Here is a 20,231-nt window from a genome sequence, read left to right on the forward strand (position 1 = left end):
CAGGTCCTAGTCCATGTACCGAGGCGCGGAGCTTTACCTCCTTCATTCCAGGGGGAGTACCTCATCAGTCCCTGCAATCGCCCAAGCTTACTCCCAGTGAGGTTCCAAAGCCTTCGCTCGAGCTTCCTGGACAGCTGCAGGAGCTGGCCCCGCCCCGGCCCTCTCCGGCCCCGCCCCGACAGGTGTGCTCAGATCTTTAAAGGACTGGGCTGCCCACTAGTGCCCAAGGAATATGTAAACTGGTCTTCCCTTCCCATACCCCATCCGGAGACACAGGCTAGCACTCTAGTTAGCTTCTCCTCCTCACCTTCCCTAACAGCCATGGGCAACAGGGTCACCCGGGGCAACTTCGAGTGGGTTTACACAGATCAGCCCCACACCCAGAGGCGCAAGGAGATCTTGGGTAGGTACCTGGCTGGCTAAGGGGGAGGGGTCTCCCACGCTGGGCCAGGGTCTGGGAAGAAGAGGGAAGTAGGGGACATATACGTCGAGTGGAATGTTCCAACAGATCCCTGGGCTAAAACTCCGTGGCAGAGTTGACTGGAATCTGGGCGATGTCACCCAGAGATACCTGGTGGGTGGGTAGAGGGTTGGTAGGGGAAAACCTGCAACCTGGCGCGGTGTCGAGATGGACCCGGACTTGGGCAAGTTTTACTTCATGATTTCGGTTGCTCATTCCTCTCGATCTCCGTTTCCCTCTCCGTAAAATGAAAGAGTTAGACCAGATGAATTCTAGAGTCCTTTTCAAGCTAAACAACTTCTGAACCCAAGTGTCTAACTGGGGTTTTGGTCTTTTATCCCCCTTTCCCAGCGGCTGGAGAATATCTGACCCCGTGTCTCCTCAGTCCGTACCTCCGACTCTGTCTCTATCAATGTTTCTGCCCATGTTTCTCTATCTCTCCTTTTTTCTTTTTCTCTTTCTCCTCCCCGCCTCCCTTCCCCCCATCCTCATCCGTCCCATCCCCACCCCTCTGGACCAGTACTGGATGGAAAGTCAGGGGAGCTAAAGAAGTCCTGATCATCCTTTCTTCTTTTCCTTCCCTGCCCCACCCTACCTCCTGAGCCGATGCCGACTGGCATTCGCTGGGTTGGTCATCCTCGTCCGCCACCCTTTTCACTGAGCAGGAATTTCCTCGCTCCGAGTCATCGGATCTTGGGGCAAAGGAGGCTAGGGAGGGCCAGGACTGACCTGATCGGCTCAGCTCTCAGCCCGGGACAGCATGTTTTTCACTACCCAGGAAGGCAGGCAATCAGTTTGCTGCCCAAGAAACTTTAGCGAAGTGACTAGTCATCCGTGTGCCTCCAAGACTAGAACGGCACCCCGGTGACTTTTTGTATTTCTATTCTCTTTTTTATTGGCACCTGGGGAGGGTTTGGGGTCAATCTGCGGAGAGGTCTAGGAGGCATCCCGGTGCTTATTGGGATCTGAAAATTAGGTCAGTATGTTTCGATAAGGTTCTGGTGGAGGGTAGTGGTGGTGGTAGGTTCTGGACACAGTGCTGGCGTGTTTGTTTTTATGCACGGATGCATTTGAAAGGGCCGTGTGGGCCTGTGACTTTGGTGTGTAGGGATGGGAGCACGGCACCAGGTGGGCCTGGGCTTTTATAACCATGTACAGCTTGGGGCTGGGGGAGCTATGTGTGTTTTTCTTTCCCGTGTCCCTTCCCTTTTCTGCCACATTCCTTCCTCCTACGGCACCAAATTCACTCTGATCTGTAAACACTTGGTAGAACAATGACCAGAAATCGGCAAGAATAGGAAAACTTGAAACGCAGCCTTATTTTTTTTTTTTAAATTTGAAAGGCTTTCATGGGTGTGTTTGCTTGGAGAGGGTGAGGAAGTACAGTTTCTAGGGTATTTTTACTTTTGAAACATTTGAAGAAAGGCTGTAATATACTTATATTTGTCCAGCGCTGACTTAGAGCTACACTTTTGCGACGTTTTGTCTCCTCTGCTTGCCAAAGCACCTTTTAATAAGATGCCCGAGAATTGATAATTAGATGATATAGTCTGTTTTGTTGCATGTGAATTTTGTGCAAACATCATTTCTTTGTAACTGCTGCCCTTAAAAACAAAATCCCAGTGTTTTATGTTTAGAGTTCTTAGTAGCCTTTTGATCTCATTTTATGTGTTTATTTTAATTATATAATAATGGGTGCCTGATACAGTGTTTTAACATTTATAAAGTGCTTCCTCTCAGCAATTCTCTGTGATAGGTGGTAGGGCAGATATACTTATCTTCATCTTACAGAAGAAGCAGAGTTTCAGAAAAGTGCTTTTTTACTTTTTTACTCACAATTACATATCTAGTAAGTATTCCAGCTAGGGCATGACTCCCAACTCCAGTATTTGTTCCACTTGAAAGTCTTTTTAAATTAAGTTTTTTTTTTTTTTAAATGAACAAAACTTAATCCATCAACCATTGAGAAAACAAAAATCATTGTAAGAAATACGCAAAATCAAGTAAAATAAATTTCTGGTTTGCCATAGCCAAAAACATATCTTATTCAGCATTCTACATCTATTCACCATTCTGTTATAAAAGAACCAGCGTGCTTCACCTTGATCCACTGGCTTCATGACTAGTAATTATGTTAATCAGAATTCCTAAGTCTCTTGAAATTTATTATTACATTGTTTTTATTATACATGATATGTGCCAAAAATAACACTATTTGGTAACAAACTTAAAAAAAAAATCACCTCAAAACTTGTCTTTCCAGACACCTTTTTAATAAAATTCTTATAAATTTCAGATGAAATAATTTATTCCATGTACTTTGCAAAGTATTATTGTTGTTTTTGTCATTTTTATCATTGTTCCTTTTCCTCACGTTTTGCTTTTAGTTCAAAGGTGAATTCTGTTGAGAATAATAAGTATTTGAGGGAGATAGATTGAAGGAAGATTTCTTAGTTTAGGAATCATGGGAAGTGTTCTTGATGTAGATCTAACCCCTAGAATACTTCAATGTGCGAATTAGAAAAATTTGTAGATCAGTCTCTTCTTTCCTTCTCTTGACATGTATTAAGCACTTGCTGGGGACTCTGAGGTACTAAATAAAAGAGCTATTCACTGGTCTTTTGTCGGAGGTAGAAAGTTAAAAAGGTGGTGATGAATTGTGGAAGAGGGCTTTGCATGTCAAGGAAAAAAGTATAAACTTATTTTACAAATAAGGAAAGTGAGGGCTAAAGATGAGACTCAAGGAATCTAGGTCAATTAGGGGTCTTAGCAAATTAGTGACAAAGCTTAGGCTTTCACTGCACTACTATTTCCTATTTTGGGGGGTGGTGGACAGTTTATCAAAGCCTAATATGTGAAGTGGTCCTTACTGAAGATAAAAATCTCTGGGAGTCCAATATGAGGGAAGTACTTGCTCTTATCCTGTTTTGTATTTGTCAAGATTTTAAAAAGAATTCTGAGTCAGACTGATGTTACTTGATTGGCAGAGAACAGAGAAGGGAGAACAACTGGCCACTTCCATATTGTACACAGACCATCTCCTGCATCCAAATAGGCTGTGTTCCAAGCTTTCATTTGGGAGTGCACCTTTTGGAATTTGGAACGCCTTTCCTTACAGAGACAATGTAAAAGGGAGGTCTGCCTCCAGACCCGGCCTCAAAAGCCAACTTAAACACACACACACACACACACACACACACACACACACACTCCAACAAAAAACTTGAAATATAAACGAGCTAGGGAAAAAAAAAAGATGCAAAGCAATTTATCTACTATGCTAGTGACTAACACAAACGGGAAAAAATTGCATTGCTGATCTTGAAATTCAAGAATTTTCACAGTCTGGCTACTAGTTTGTAACCTCTGGGTTCAAGAATTGTTTTCTCTTTTAATAATAGTTTTTTTAGCCACCAACTAGGTGGCACAGTAGATAGAGCACCAGCCCTGAAGTCAGACGGACCTGAATTCAAGTCTAGTCTCAGACACATAACACTTCCTGGCTGTGTGACCCTGGGCAAGTCACTTAACCCCAATTGCCTCAGCAAAAATAATAATAATAATATTTTTTAAAAATAGCTTTTTATTTTCAACATTCACCCTTGCAAAATATTGTGTTCCAAATTTTTCTCCCTTCATTCCTCCCACCCCCTCCCCTAAAGATCAAGTAACCCAATATAGGTTAAACATGTGCAATTCTTCTATACATATTTCCACAATTATCATGCTGTATAAGAAAAGTCGGATTAAAAAGGAAAAAAAGAGAAAGAAAACAAAAAACAAGCAAACAATAACAAAAAGGTGAAAATATGATGCTGTAATCCACATTTAGTCTCCATAGTCCTCTCTATGGATATAGATGGCTCTCTCCATCATAAGTCTATTAGAAATGACCTGAATCACCTCATTGTTGAAAACAAGTCTATCAGTGTTGATCTTCACACAATCTTGCTATTGCTGTGTAGAATATTCTCTTAGTTCTGTTCACTTTGCTAGCATCAGTTCATGTAAATCTCCCCAGGCCTCTCTGAAATCATCCTGCTGATTGTTTCTTATAGAGCAATAATATTCTGTAAAATACATATATCATAACTTAGTCATTCCCTAATGAGGGTGTCCATTCATTTTCCAATGCCTTGCCACCATAAAAAGAGCTGCTACAAACATTTTTGCACATGTGAGTCCTTTTCCTTTTTTATGATTTCTTTGGAAAACAAATCCAGTAGAGATCCTGCTGGATCAAAGGGTATATGTGTACAGTTTGATAGCCCTTTGGGCATAGGGGAACTATTTACTCTATAGCATCATTGAGCACAAGTCAGCACACAGGAGGACTTAATTGTTGAATGGATGTAAGATTCCACTCCAGTTCTCCAGATTTAACTTGTGTTACATTGGGAAGAACCCAGGACGGAAGTCAGAAAACCTAGGTCTGGTTCTTGCATATACTATTAGTTGCATGGCAAATTATTCATCTCTGAGCCCATTTCTTCCTGTGATGTGAAGAGTTTGGGTTGGGTGATTCCCAAAGTCCATTTGAGATCTAAACTCTGATGTTATGTGATTTCACCTTAGGTACATGTTATCAGCCAAACTAAATTACTCAATCAGCTTTGCTTACCTTGCCTTTCGCTCTTTCTGCCTCTTTATTCATGTACCTAGGCAGTCATGTGAACTGAAGTCTCCCCTTCTCTCACACCACCTCTTCTAAGAAACCTTCCCAGAACATCACAACATAATCCCCCTCTTCCCTGCCATGAAAGTGCCTTAAATTTCTCATCGTATTTTTTGATCTCCCTTGTGTATTTACCTCACTGTCCTTTATATCATATTTATTTATGTATCCCTACCCCATAGTGTGTCCTTGCCTTTAGATTAGAAGCTCCCTGAAAACATGTCTTCCTATCACGTCAGCTATTTAATTATTGTTTGCTGAATCAAATTAAACATAATTTATTTGGTCCTGAGTAGGAAAAGCAGATTTAGTTAGATGAGCAAGGGTATACATGAACACTACTCTATGGATTCTGAAAGAGATCCTGACATCATCAGTGTAGAGTTGGAAAGGATCTCAAAAGCCGTCAAGTCCAAGTTCCTTATTTTACAGCTGAGGAAACCGAGGCACAGAGAAGTTAAGTGGCTGCATAGGATTATAAAGCTAGCAAGTGTTTCAGATTGAATTTGAACTTGCTTCTTCTCGATTTGAGGTCCAGGACTCTATTCAATACATTACCTACTTTTGGAACAAAAAGTCCCCTGACTTGCCCAGGTTAATGTACCTACTAAGAATCAGAGGCAGTTAGAGATTGATGACCTTTTAATTAATTAATTTGTTTTTTAAAAATAAATTTAGTTTTATTTCCAGGTTTTACATCTTCCTTTTCTTTGGTGCAGAAATGCCACTAGCACACCAGGGATCACTTAGAACCAGGGTCAGGATAATTTTTATTGTTGTCTCACATATCAAACTTTTAAAAATTTATTTTTTTGTGTGTGGTTTTTATTTTTAAAATAGATGCTAAGATAGTTTTCAGCATTCACCTTTGTAAAACCTTGTGTTCCAAATTTTTCTCATTCCCTTCCCCCACTTTCCTCCCTTAGTAAATAATCCAATTTGGTTAAACATGTGCAATTCTTCTAAACATATTTCCACATTTATCATGTTGCATAAGAAAAATCAGATCAAAAAGGGGAAAAACCGAGAAAGAAAAAAGCAAGCAAACAACAAAAAAAGATGAAAATGCTGTATTGTGATCCATTCATCTCATTGTTGAAGAGCCAAGTCCATTCAGTTGACCATCACATAATCTTGTTTTTGCTATGTAAAATGTTCTCTTAGCTCCACTTACTTCACTCAGCATCATTTCATGTAAGTCTCTCCAGACCTCTCTGAAATCATCCTGCTTATCCTTTGTTATAGAACAATAATAATCCGTTACATTCAAACACTGTAACTTAATTAACCCTTTCCCAACTGATGGGTGTCTATTCAGTTTCCATTTCCTTGTCACTACAAAAAGGGCTGCTACAAACATTTTTGTACATCACACATAGAATGGAGAGAGGTTTTTTGTTTTGTTTTGTTTGAGGCAAGAGTATGAATTGGAAGATGAAAGAAGAGAAAAAGGAGTGAAGGAAGTTACATAAATACTTTAAATATAAAACAGAAAGAAGGGGAAAGAAAGTATAGTAATTCCCTCACATGGAATTTTTATTTAAGTCAAGTGAACAAGCATTTAAAATATTTTTCTTTTACATTTTCACTTATTTTGTTAAAAAATTTTCAATTATGTGCAAAATTTATTTTTACATTTATTTTTCAAAAATTTTAATTCTAAATTCCTTCCCTCCCACCTGCCCCTCCCCAACTCCTTGAGAAGGGAAGCAATATTAGAGTTAATTATACATATGTTGTCATGTAACACATTTCCATATTTGCCATGTCAACAAGCATGTATTATGCCTCTTCTGCATACTGTATTAAATATTGGAGGAAACAAGAAAAGACAAAGTGCTCATTCTCAAGATCAAGTGTAATGATCTTATGAACTTTGAGAAACTGAAGCAAAAACTGAAAAATGGAGGTGATCTTTGGAGTTAGATAGATAAGATAGTTCATGGCCTCATTGGATCAAGACACCTTGGTTGTTAACTAGAGCAGGTGAGTGTCAGGTCAGGGGTGGACCTGAAACATAAGGGTGTGAAGGGGATTAATTTGAAATAACTCTGGATTCACTGATAGGACATGTGGAAAGCCTTAAATGGCAAGTTGATGTTTTGTAATTTTATCCTGGAGGCGATAGAGAACACTTCATGTTTTTGAGCTTGGGAATGATACAAGGCTTGTGCCTTAGGTGTGACTTGGCAGCTGATGTTTTCAAATTGGTGACTAATTATGGGGTTATTGCAATATTCCAGGCCTTGTACCAGGATAGATGACTATATGAATTAGAAGAGTTTCAATGCAAGAGATGTGGTAGTATGGCAACCCCTGAAAGCTGATCAGATGAGGAAGGGTTAAGGATGACTGTGAAGTTATAAACATGAGTTACTGAAAGAAAAAGGGAAGTTTGAATAAACTGGGAAAACATTTTTACAGTCAAAGATTCTGATAGAGGCCTCATTTCCAAAATATATAGAGAATTGATTCTATAAGAAATCAAGCCATTCTCCAATTGATAAATGGTCAAAGGATATGAACAGACAATTCTCAGATGAAGAAATTAAAACTATTTCTAGCCATATGAAAATATGCTCCAAATCATTATTAATCAGAGAAATGCAAATTAAGACAACTCTGAGAAACCACTACACACCTGTCATACTGGCTAGAATGCATTGTTGGTGGAGTTGTGAACACATCCAGCCATTCTGGAGAGCAATTTGGAACTATGCTCAAAAAGTTATCAAACTGTGCATACCCTTTGATCCATCAGTGTTTCTACTGGGCTTATACCCCAAAGAGATACTAAAGAAGGGAAAGGGACCTGTCTGTGCCAAAATGTTTGTGGAAGCCCTCTTTGTAGTGACTAGAAGCTGGAAAATGAATGGATGGCCATCAATTGGAGAATGGCTGAATAAATTGTGTTATATGAATGTTACGGAATATTATTGTTCTGTAAGAAATGACCAGCAGGATGAGTACAGAGAGGATTGGCAAGACTTACATGAACTGATGCTAAGTGAAATGAGCAGAACCAGGAGATCATTATATATGTCAACAATGATACTGGATGAGGATGTATTCTGATGGAAGTGGATTTCTTCAACAAAGAGACCTAACTCAGTTTCAATTGATCAAGGATGGACAGAAGCAGCTACACCTAAAGAAAGAACATAGGGAAATGAATGTAAACTGCTTGCATTTTTGTTTTTCTTCCCGAGTTATTTATACTTTCTGAATCCAATTCTCCCTGAGCAACAAGAGAACTGTTTGGTTCTGCACACATATACTGTATCTAAGATCTACTGCAACCTCTTTAACATGTATAGGACTGCTTGCCATCTGGGGGAGGAGGTGGAAGGAGGGAGAGGAAAAATCAGAACAGAAGTGAATGCAAGGGATAATGTTTTAAAAAATTACCCTGGCATGGGTTTTGTCAATGAAAAGTTATTAAAAAAAAAAAGAAATGGGGAAGTTTGGAGAAATGATAGGGCAATGGATTCTGTTTTATAAATGTTCGTTTGAGAGACCTATGAAACATCCAAATGGAACTGTCTAGAAGTTGGTACAAGATGAGAGATTAATAATCATTGATCAGATTTCTCTCTATTTAGTTTTGGGGAAAAGTTATGAATAATAAGTAAAAATAAGCAAATAATAAATATTTTAGAAAGTAGTGTTTTACCAGCACAAACTGGACAAATGACTTTTGAGTTCTTTTCTAGCCCAAAATTAAAGTGATTTTGATTGTGGGAATGACTAAGAAAAGAAGGTAAAACCATGAAATCAACAATAAATCCAAGTATTTTTTGTTTTTAATTCAGTAACACAGAGAACTAACTATATCCTTGCTGTACCATGGCTAAAGTGATCTTAGCTCTACCTAATCAGCATGAGGTGTTCAGTTTTGGGGGAAAAGTCAGTTCCTCCATTTGCCAATGGAAGAAGAACCTGAAGGATGAATATTAAGCTTTGGTGGCCAGGAGAAAATGTCCTGAAAAATCCCTGCTTAAGAAGAGAGCATTCCCTTACTTACTGGTCTTATGCTTTAGGAAAGAATTGAAGCTTAGAGACAAATTAAGTGCTGGGGATGGCTCTGTAAACTTCCAAGTCTTCAATGAAGCTTTCACATGGTTATTCATTGTGACTACCTTTCAGTTTGCCCATGAGGAGTATGGGGCAATGAACAAACATTTTCATCTGTGTGTGAAGGGATAGATTGTTAATATAGCAGTCTTTGTAAACCTGCCTCACTTAAATCCAGTTTGCTTACGAAGACAACATCTATGTGGTGTCGTTGGAGCTCTTTGAGAGTGAAGGATGAACAATAGCAACAAGACTATTAATGTGGGTAGGTAGTTGTCTTAGAAGGCTATGTTCTTTATGGGGGGAAGAATGGGGAGGGAGCAGCAGAGTCCCAAGCCTGGAGATTGGGTTGGCTCTGGTGAGGACCCTTTCAGTCACCTTTCCTCTCAGGCATGATAAACTATGAAGTTACCTCCCTCCCTTTTAGGTTTGTTATGGTGAGGTGCTGTTGACATGGAAGTCATTGTATTTGGTGATAAAAGGCTTTTGCTTCCTGAGTGTGCAATGGTTGCTTGGCCAATCATCTAGTTTCTATTCTAAGGATAGAGAAGAAGGGAAGAAAGGAAATAAGCAATTATTTAGCACTTACTATGTGCCAGGCACTGCAGTAAGTACTTTTATAAATAGGCAAAATATCACAAAAACTTTGTGAGGTAAATAATAATAGTACCCCTTCCCATCAAAAAATAGAGATGAATATTTTTTGTCTTTGCTTTGGGTGCAGGAGACTTCCTTTCTATGCTTGACTTTGTCACTGCCTGACTCCTTTGTATGATTCTGGATTAATCAAACCATCAATCAACAAACACATATTAAATATCTATTATATGCCAGGCACAATACTAGGCAGCAGAGGATACTAAAAAGAGCAACATTCCCTTCTCTTACATTTCAATGGAGGAAAAAACAAATACATATATGCAAAACATATTAGGTAACCTTGGAGAGAAGGATAAAGGAAGTAATGGCTGGTGGGGAGAGAGATGGGAGAAGACCAGGAATATAAAACACAGCACAGGGGCTGAGTCTTGAAAAGACCAGGAAGCCCAAGAAGCTGGATTGGGACAGAAAAACATCCTATGTATGAAGGATAGTCCATGCAAAGGTTTGGAGATGGAAGATGGACTGTCACATGTGGGAAAAGCCAATTCAAATAGACCACAGTATGCATGAAAGAGAATGGTATACAAAAAGTATGGAAAAATTAGGTTGGGGCCAAGTTGTAAAGAGCTCTAAATGCTGAACAGAGGAGTATATTTGATCATAGAGGTAATGAGAGTTATTGAGATTTAATGTGTGTGAGGGCCGAGGTGTGGGAGAATGAAGTGACATGATCAGAACTTTTATTTGAGAAAATCACTTTGGTTTTTGGGTGGAAAATGGATGGAAGTGGAAAGAGACAAAGTAGAGAAACCATTTAGGAGGCTAATGGTGTAGTTCAAGTTAATAAGGTGGTGATAAGGTTAATAAGGAATTAAAGTTGGTGACTATGAGTGAAGAGAAGAAAGACATGAGGGCGACTGGAGGTAGAAATCATAGGATTTGCAACTGATTGGTTCTGTTGTGTGAATTGTGAATCTAGGTGACTGAAAGGATGGTGATACCCTCGACAGTAAAAGAGAAGTTCATAAGAGGGGAGCATTTTAAGGGAAAGGTAATGAGTTTTGTAATCGGACATGTTGATTTGGAGTTAAAAATATCTGACAGGCAATTGGTGATCTGGGGCTGCATTTATAGATCTCTTTTTTCCTTTGATCTTCAGTTCTCTCTGTAAAATAAAAGATCTAGTATTAAGATATAGTGGAAAGAAAACTGGCACAGATTAAATTGTCACCTCTAAGGACATATTCTAGTACTAAGCGATTGTTCTTACAAATATTTTGGTTTCAATGATTCAGTTGCAAAGCAAACTTTCTTTATAATTCATACAAAGTTAAACTTCAGCCCAGCCTGTCCCAATGATCTGACTTAAACAGCTCCAAATGAAAGCTGTACAGAGCTAACAACTTTTGGCTCCAGAGGGGTCAAGGTAAAACTCAATAAATTCTAGTTGCTCTTTATTATCTCCAAGATCAAAAGTAAAATCCCCTGTTTGGCATTCAAAGTCCTTCACAACCTACAGCCCCACCTTTCTAGTCTTCTTACACCCTATCCCACTTCCCTGTAACAACATGCCTGTCCCCTCCCTCTTCCTTTCTGCGACACTGACTGTTTGTCTCTCAAGACACCCTATCTCCCTATCTCCCAACTTTGGAAATTTTCTTTTTCACTGGCTGTGATACTGTGCCTGGAATATTTACTTCCTCATCTCTATCTCCTAGCTTTCTTCAAATCCTATCTCTTACAGGCAGCCTTTTTTTTTTTTTTTTTAAACTTATAGTAGGTATTTTATTTATTTATTTATTTTATTATAGCTTTTTATATACAAAGAATATGCATGGGTAATTTTTCAACATTGACCCTTGCAAAAACTTCTGTTTCAACTTTTCCCCTCCTTTCCTCCACCCCCTCTCCTAGATGACAGGTAGTCCCATACATGTTAACTATGTTAAAGTATATGTTAATTACAATATATGTATACATATTTATACAGTTATCTTGTTGCACAAGAAAGATCGGATTTAGAAAGAGGATAAAAATAAACAGAAGAAAAAACAAAAATGGAAGCAAACAATAACAGAGTGGAAATATTACATTGTGGTCCATACTCATTTCCCAGTGGTCTTTCTCTGAGTGTAGCTGGTTCTGTTCATTACAAATCAATTGGAACTGATTTGGATCCTCTCATTGTTGAAGAGAGCCACATCCATCAGAATTAATCAACATATAGTATTGTTGTTGAAGTGTATAATGATCTCCTGGCTCATTTCACTCAGCATCAGTTCAAGCCTCTCTGTATTCACCCTGCTGATCATTTCTTATAGAACAATAAAATTCATAACATTCATATATCACAATTTATTCAGCCATTCCTCAACTGATGGGCATCCATTCAATTTCCAGTTTCTAGCCACTATGAAAAGGGCTCAGGCAGCTTTTCAATCCCGTTTAATTCTAGTGACTTCCCTCTGTTAATTATTTCCAGCTCATCCACTCTCTCTCTCTCTCTCTCTCTCTCTCTCTATATATATATATATATTTTTTTTAATTTGCATGTTATCTCTTCTGTCCAGTGAGGTCTTAACTGGAAATTGAATGGATGCCCATCAGTTGAGGAATGGCCGAATAAGATTATAATATATGAATGTAATGTATTGTTCTATAAGAAATGATGTGCAGGCTGATTTCAGAAAAGCCTGGAGATACTTAAATTAACTGATGCTGAGTGAAGTGAGCAGAATCAGAGGAACATTGTATACAGTAACAAGATTATGTGATCATTAAGTGTGATAGATTTGGCTCTTTTGAACAATGTGGTGACTTAAGGCAATTCCAAAAGACTTGAGGTGGAAAATGCCATCTACAATTATGGAGACTGAATGTAGATCAAAGTAAAGTATTTTCACCCTTTTTGTTATTGTTTTTGTTTGTTTGCTTGGTTTTTTTTTTTTTTTCCTTTCTTGTGTTTTTTTTCTTTTCACCTAATTTTTCTTGTATAACATGACTGATATGGAAATATGTTTAAAAGAATTGCACATATTTAATTTGTATCAGATTGCTTACTGTCTTGGGGAGAGGAAAGATAAGGGAGAGAGGGAGAAATATTTGGAAAACAAAGTTTTACAGAAATGAATGTTAAAAAATATCTTTACATATATTTGGAAAAATAAAATACTATTGAAGGGGAAAAAAAAAGAATGTGATCTCCTCTGGAACAGAATCTCTCTTTTATCTTTTTCTGTACTCTTAGCATTTAGCAGAGTGCCTGGCACACAATAAGCACTTGATAAATGTTTTTTGGCCAACTGATTGGCTCTGGGGTCCGAGGTCTTTGGATCCGATCCTGGCTCTGTCACTCACTATGTGATTTTGAGACAATTATTTAACTCTATGAACCTCAATTTTCTCATCTTTAAAAGTGGAGGGTTGTACTTATTCCTTCCTTCTCTGTATATATTATTTTTCACTGATCTCTTAAGCCTCTTCTAATTCTAATGTAGTTCCATGATTTTAACAAAGATAGTGAGTTGCTAGCCTTAAGTCAGGAAGACTTCACCTTGTCTTGTCTTTAACATATGTGACCCTGGACAAGTCATTTAATCTTTAAGTGATCCAGGAAAGTCTGTAATAAAATGGTATAGATTCATTGCCAATCTGCACGAATGGAGGAAATTTCCACACTGGGAGTTCACTCAATGATGCGAATCATAGGTCTAGATGGAACAGCTAGATGGCACAGTAGATCAAACACCAGCCCTGTAGTCAGGAGGACCTGAGTTCAAAGCCACCCTCAGAAACCTAATGCTTATTAACTGTGTGACCCTAGGCAAATCACTTAACCCTAATTGCCTCTTACAGCAAATAAAAACTTTTTTATGGAGAAAATGACAAGCCACTCCAGTATCTTTGCCAAGAAAACCCTAAATGGCATCCCAAAGAGTTGAGCGGGACCAAAATGACTCAACAACAATAAAAAATTTCTTCTGACTTTGATATTTTAGACTTTTCTGATACTAAGATCTTCTCTAACTCTGAAGTTCTATGGCTTCATAAGAGAATATATTTCTAGAAAATTAGAATCATAAACATGTTTGATGTCTAGGCTGCCATGGGGACACTTTTCTCTGACTCTTACAGTATTCTTTGGCTTAACATAATAAGGAAGGAAAATCAGAAAGCAAGTCTATTTTATGGCTTCTACTAAAGCTGAATGATTTTTTGATTCCTTTTTGCTTTTTTAAAAAAATCCATGCCTAGACTCAAGGATTGTTGGGGTTTGGCAGGATCTTAGGATCACAGAACAGTAGGATTTCAGAGTTCACTTAAAATGGGAAACGGGCCAGAAACCTGAAAGTTTCTGGTGACCTAAATCTTGGGTCCTTTTAAACACCTAACTGCTTCTTCTCATTTGGCAGGTGAAAATTTAGATTTGAGCAATGATCTCTTGAATTCATGAGCAGATTTAGTTAATTGAATAACATTTTTTAAATGTTGCTTTGTACAAAGCACAGTTCTGGGCACTAGAGAACAAAAGAAACAATAAGGAACTTCAATCCCTGCCCTTAAGATGAAAATAAGTCACAAACCTGGATGACTATAATCATGTGAAAATACATCACACTCATATCCAATAAAATTCTGTGTAAGATCATAAGGAGAAGGAATAGTATTTCACCTGTCTCCTTTCTCTTATCCTTTGAAAATCTTGTCTTTTTCAGGCTCCAACTGATCTTCATTTAGCACAATTGCAAGACCCATTACCATCCAGATTATTATCTTCCTGAAGCACATCAGTTTATCAGTATTCTTCCTAATAATTAGAGTTTTTTAAATGTAGTCTAGTCTCTCCCTAGAGGTCTTTAAACATAAAGGAGATTTCCTGTTTGAATACAATAGACTATGTGGGCTCTTGAGATTTTTTTCATATTCTGAATGAATAAGAAATCCATACTAACTAGATCCTACCAGTCCTGCTAGGTATCATCCTGTATTTCCTCCACTTTTCAGCTGAACTCCTTTAGAAAGGTATTTGTGCTGTGCCTTTCCCTCCCTCTCCTTTGTGCTCCTTTTATTCTTTTGCAATCTTTCATCAATTCAGTTGAAATGATTTTCTTCATATTTACTAATGACCCCTTAATTGCCAAATGAAATGACCTTTTTCAACCCCTAATCTTTTTGAGAGGAATTATGAAGCCTCTTGGTAAAGGAGAAATAGAAGAGTGTAAAAGCTGGTTTGAAACTTAACTTAAAAAAAAAAAAAATCAAATGTCCTGGCTACCGGTACCATCACTGCCCGACAAATAGAAGAAGAAATGGAAGCAGAATCAGATTTTGTCTTCTTATGCTCAAAGATCATTACAAACGGGGCCTGCATCCATGAAATTAAAAGACTTTTGCTCTTTGGAAGAAAAGCTATGGTAAATCTGAACAGCATATTTTAAAAAAGCAGAGCCATCACTTTATTGACAAAGTTGTGGTTTTTCCAGTAGTAATATATGGCTGTGACAATTAGATTATGAGGGAAACTAAGAACCACATTTTGGTGCTGGAGAAGTCCTTTGAGAATCCCTTGGAAAGCAAGGAGATCAAATCAGTCAATTAAAGAAATTAATTCAGGCTTTTCATTGAAAGATCAAATACTGAAATTGAAGCTTTAACTACTTTGGCCACATCATGAAAGGGTGAAACTCATTGGAAAGTGTAGTGTTCTCTTGTTCGGTTTTCTTGAGGTCTTTGGGAGCAGCCTTCATTTCAGTTCAGTAATCACCACAAGAGTGGCCAGGTGTTAAAGTCCAAATCTTTTATTCTCTTTTTCAAAGTCTTGTCTCCTTTCCTGGGGCCTGGTTAGCTTTCTTAGAGACCTATCTCTCTCCTTGGTTCCGATATCTTGCACTCCTGCCTCCTTCTCTGCCCTCTGAATCTCTCAGAATCAACCTACCCGAGGCTCCTAGCTTATATGCTCTACACTGAGTATACACCAATCATTATATCACTAGGAAACTATTATTTCTTGTAGGATTAAATCAATCATACTGAACCATGCTAAACTAGATAACCACTGTCTCTATCAATTCCACTTAGTACCTTGTAAGTATCATTTGTTTCAAGTTCAGAGTTCTGGCCCATAACAGGAAAGAATATGATGTTGGGAAAGATGGAAAGCAAAAGGAAAAAGTGATAGCCAAAGATGAGATGGATAGATAGTGTCATGGAAACAATGAACATGAACTTGGACAGACTTTGAGAGACAATGGAGACTAGAAGGGCCTGGGGGTCCTGAAGAGTTGGACAAGACTGAACTAAACAACACCACATCCTTTTTGATTTCTTTCTAGTCTTTGACGCCATTGACCATTCTCTCCTCTCTGAGATTTGGTTCATCCAATTCATAATTCCTATCTCCCCACCTAACCCCTCCCCCAACCATTTTTGAATTTTCCAATCTCTTGAGGGTGAGATGCTATCTCTCAAATACAACCTTGGTGTCATTTTGATTCAGTTCAATAAACATTTTTTAACCACTTACTAAGTGTCAGGCACTATTATTATTAAATGCTGGGATTCAAATAGAGGCAAAAGACTGTCCTCAGGGAACTTAAAATCTAATGAGAGAAACAACATGCAAATAAATATATACAAGGTAAGCTACAAATAGGATAAATAAGAAATAATTAAAAGATGAAAGCCATTGGAATTAAAAAGGGTTAAAGAAGTCTCCCTGTAGAAGATTGGGACTTAGTCGGGATTTAAGGAAGTGAGGATAGTCAGGAGTCAGAGCAGAGGAGGGAAGATGTTCCAGACATGGGAAAGCTGAGAGATGGAAGATTTTGTTTGTTCAATGGCTAGTGTTGTTAGATCAAAGAACATATGCTGGGAATAAGACATTAGAGGAAAAGTTAGGAAAGATTAGGAAGAGCTTTGAATACCAAGCATTTTGTATTTCTTCCCAGAGATGATAGGAAGCCACTGGAGTTTAATGAATAGGTGAGGGGAGGGTATGACATAATCAGATTTTCTTTTTAGGAAAAGCACCTTGGTGGCTGAATGGAAGATGGATTGGGTGGGGAAAAATTTCAGCCAGGCGCTCCATGGATCCAATCAAAGACCAAATCTTGGCATTTCTACCTCCAGGACATCTCTTATATGTCTCCATCCAGCCATCACCCTAGTTTAGGCCCTCTTCCCTGTACTGTTGTAATAACTTCTTAATTAGTTTTCTTGCTTCAATTCTTATTCTTTCCCACTATGTCTTTCACAGAGATACCAAATGATTTTCCTAAAAATCAAGCCTGGCCCCTTTTCCCTTCATACCTTTCTAGTCTTCTATGTATTCTACAATCCTGTTGAATTGACCTAATTGCTGTTTCTATCTAATTTCAGTGCCTTTGCACTGGGCTGCAGAAAAATTACGCATTTGTAATTAGAAGAATTACTTTCATGTTTCTGGTTCATCATCTAGTGTGATGATGGGCAAGTTATTTCCCTGACCCTTAATTTTCTCATCTGTAAAATGATAAAGTTGGAATAGATAATCATTAATGTCCTTTATAGCTACTAGGTACTAGCTATATGATTTGGGATTAGTCACTTAATCTCTGGATTAGTTTTACTGGAGAAGGAAATGGTGCTTCAGTATTTTTTTGCCAAGAAAACTCACGAAGTGCCTGACACGAAAGAAAAATATCTGAACAACAATACTTATCTCCTAAGGCTGTTGTGAAGATAAAAGGAGATAATATTTGTAAAGGGCCTTGCAAATATTAAAGATTTATATGAAGGATATTATTATTATTATAGAGAATATATTAAGAATATAATACAGTAGATCCAAACAGACTTCTTGGGACCAAGGGCATGATAAGCCCTGCTGGAATAGAGAAGTTTTCTGTTTGAACTCTTCCCTCTACTGAATATCCTTCTCTACGGGTGACATCCTTAATATATATATAATATAATAACTTACATATGCCATTTGCAGGTACCAGTCAGCTTTTATGTTACACAACATTTCATCATTCTTGAATATTTAGGTTTTTGCTATTTCATATGTTGGTCTGAAATTAGAAGGTCCCTTAAAAATCATTTAGTACTCTTTCATTTGACAGAGGAGGAAACTGAGGCCCTGGGAAAGAAGTTGGAAATAGCATCCTATTCAGGAAACTCCACCTTTTGTCAATACTGAGTGTCCAAAGTGCTTTTATAAATATTATCTTTTTTGATCTATATAACTTAACAACCCTGAGAAAGGGGCAGAAAATTTTGTCTTCTTTCCAAAATAAGGAAAGGAGTCCAAAGGAGAAGAGACTTGTCCTGAGTCACACAGTTCTAATAACTCCAGGGCTTCTGACTCCTGAAATATTATTATTTTATATAACCCCTACCTTTTCCCGCTTTGTTCACTGAACCAGCAGCACACTTACCCTCTCCCAACTGATGGATGGTGCAAAACCCAATATACTTACCAAGACATAGACAAGGACAGAACTGTCTCCATAACAACAACAACAAATTCTTAATGGAACTTGTTCAGTTGTTTTAGTCATGTATGACTCTGATCCCATTTGGGTTTTTTCCTTTCTCTTTTTTAAACATGTGCAGTTCTTCTAAACGTTTCTATTTTTGTCATGCTGTACAAGAAAAAAAAAAAAAGCTCAAAAGGGAAAAAAAAAACATGAGAAAGAAAAAACAACAAGCAACAACAACAACAACAAAGGTGAAAATATTATGCTTTAATATGCATTCAGTCTCCATCTGGATGCAGTTGGTATTTTCCATCACAAGGCTTTAGGAATTGCTTTGAATTACCTCATTGTTGAGAAGAACCAAGTTTATCACTGTAGATCATCACATAATCTTGTTATTTCTGTGTACAATGTTCTTCTGGTTCTACTCTCTTCACTTAGTATCAGTTCAAGTCTTTCTAGACTTTCCTGAAATCAGCCTGCTTATCATTTCTTTTAGAATAATAATATTCCATTACATTCATATACTGTAACTTATTCAGCCATTTCCCAAATAATCGACATCCACTCAATTTCCAGGTTTTTTTGCCACTGCAAAAAGGGCTGCTACAAATATTTTTGCACATGTGAGTCTTTTTACCTCTTCTATCATCTCTTTGAGATTACAAACCCAATAGAGACACTGCTGAGTCAAAGGGTATGTGAAATTTTATACTTCCCATCTGGGGGTTTTTTTTGGTTTAAGATACTAGAATGGTTTGCCATTTCTTTCTCCAGATCATTTTACAAATGAGGAAAATGAGGCAAACAGGGTTAAGCAATTTGCCCAGGGTTATATGGTTTCTTTAAAAACTACAATGCCTATTCCAATAGATTTGGGATGGAAAATGCAATCTGCATCCAGAAAAAGAAGTATGGAGACTTATTATGGATGGAAGGATAGTATTTTCACTTTTTTTGGTTTTGTTTTGTTCTTTTCTTTCTCTTTTTTTTTTCCTTTTTTTCTGTTGGCCTGATTTTTCTTACACAAAATGACAAATATGTAAATATGTTTAAAAGAATTGCATACATTTAACCTATATCAGATTACTTGAAATCTTGGAGGAGGGAGGGAAGGAGAAAAATGTGGAACACTAAGGCTTACAAAAATGAATGCCGAGAACTATTTTTGCATGTATTTGGAAAAGATAGTATTGAAAATTAAAATATGTGTGTGTGTATGTATGTATGTATATATATATATATATATATATATAATGCCTTATTTCCATTAAGTACAAAGATAATGTAGTTTAGGGCCATACAATTATGCTCCTAGCTTTTATAGTTAGAGTGTATTTTTGTCTGTACTAATTTACTCATTATAAAACAAATATTCATTGCAATAACTAATTAGTAAATTACTAATTTGTTTAATTGTCATGTCCAGTTTGAAAGAAAAGTTTTCTGTTGCCTTTCCTTAAAAAACATTTATCGTGTTTAATCCTTATACTCAGATTGTTAGTATTGGAAAGACATTTAAAGATTGTCGTGTATAATTCCTTCATTTTTCAGAGAATAAAACTGGCACTTCAATAAGAGGGATGACCTAAGGGAAAAGTTGGAATTAGAACCCAGATCTCTTGGGTCCCTTATCCAGGCATCTGTGGATTGTCAGGGTGTTTTGAATCAATAGGAATACAAAAGGAAATTGTTTCCAAAGGATCATAAAACCCTCCTGCTTGTGGTCCTGATGGACTTGGAATATGAATTAGAGATCAAAGCAACTGGAAAATACAGCTGCAATGCTGCTTATAGGCCCAACTTTTTAGTGCATGTGAAGTGCTGTAGAGTACAGAGGAAGGCTTAGAGTTTACATTAACTCTTAATTACAGCTTATAAATTTCAGGTCAGAAAGCAATGTTCACTTGATAAGGAATCTGGAAGGAGCCAGCCCCTTTCAGCTCAAATCATAAGCATT

General features: G+C 37.6%; 1 protein-coding gene across 1 annotated transcript in view; it reads left to right on the forward strand.

The window, feature by feature from the left end:
• Positions 1 to 202: 202 nt before the first annotated feature.
• The window catches only part of DEGS2 (delta 4-desaturase, sphingolipid 2), a 70,518-nt gene continuing 50,489 nt past the window's right edge, over positions 203 to 20,231 (forward strand). The window contains exon 1 of the mRNA XM_003756552.3: positions 203 to 403. Within this exon, the coding sequence (XP_003756600.1) occupies positions 322 to 403 (82 nt within the window). The 5' untranslated portion in view covers positions 203 to 321. The remainder of the gene's footprint in view (positions 404 to 20,231) is intronic.

The sequence above is a fragment of the Sarcophilus harrisii genome, chromosome 2 (assembly GCF_902635505.1).
Source record: "Sarcophilus harrisii chromosome 2, mSarHar1.11, whole genome shotgun sequence".
In the NCBI taxonomy this organism is placed as follows: Eukaryota; Metazoa; Chordata; class Mammalia; order Dasyuromorphia; family Dasyuridae; genus Sarcophilus; species Sarcophilus harrisii.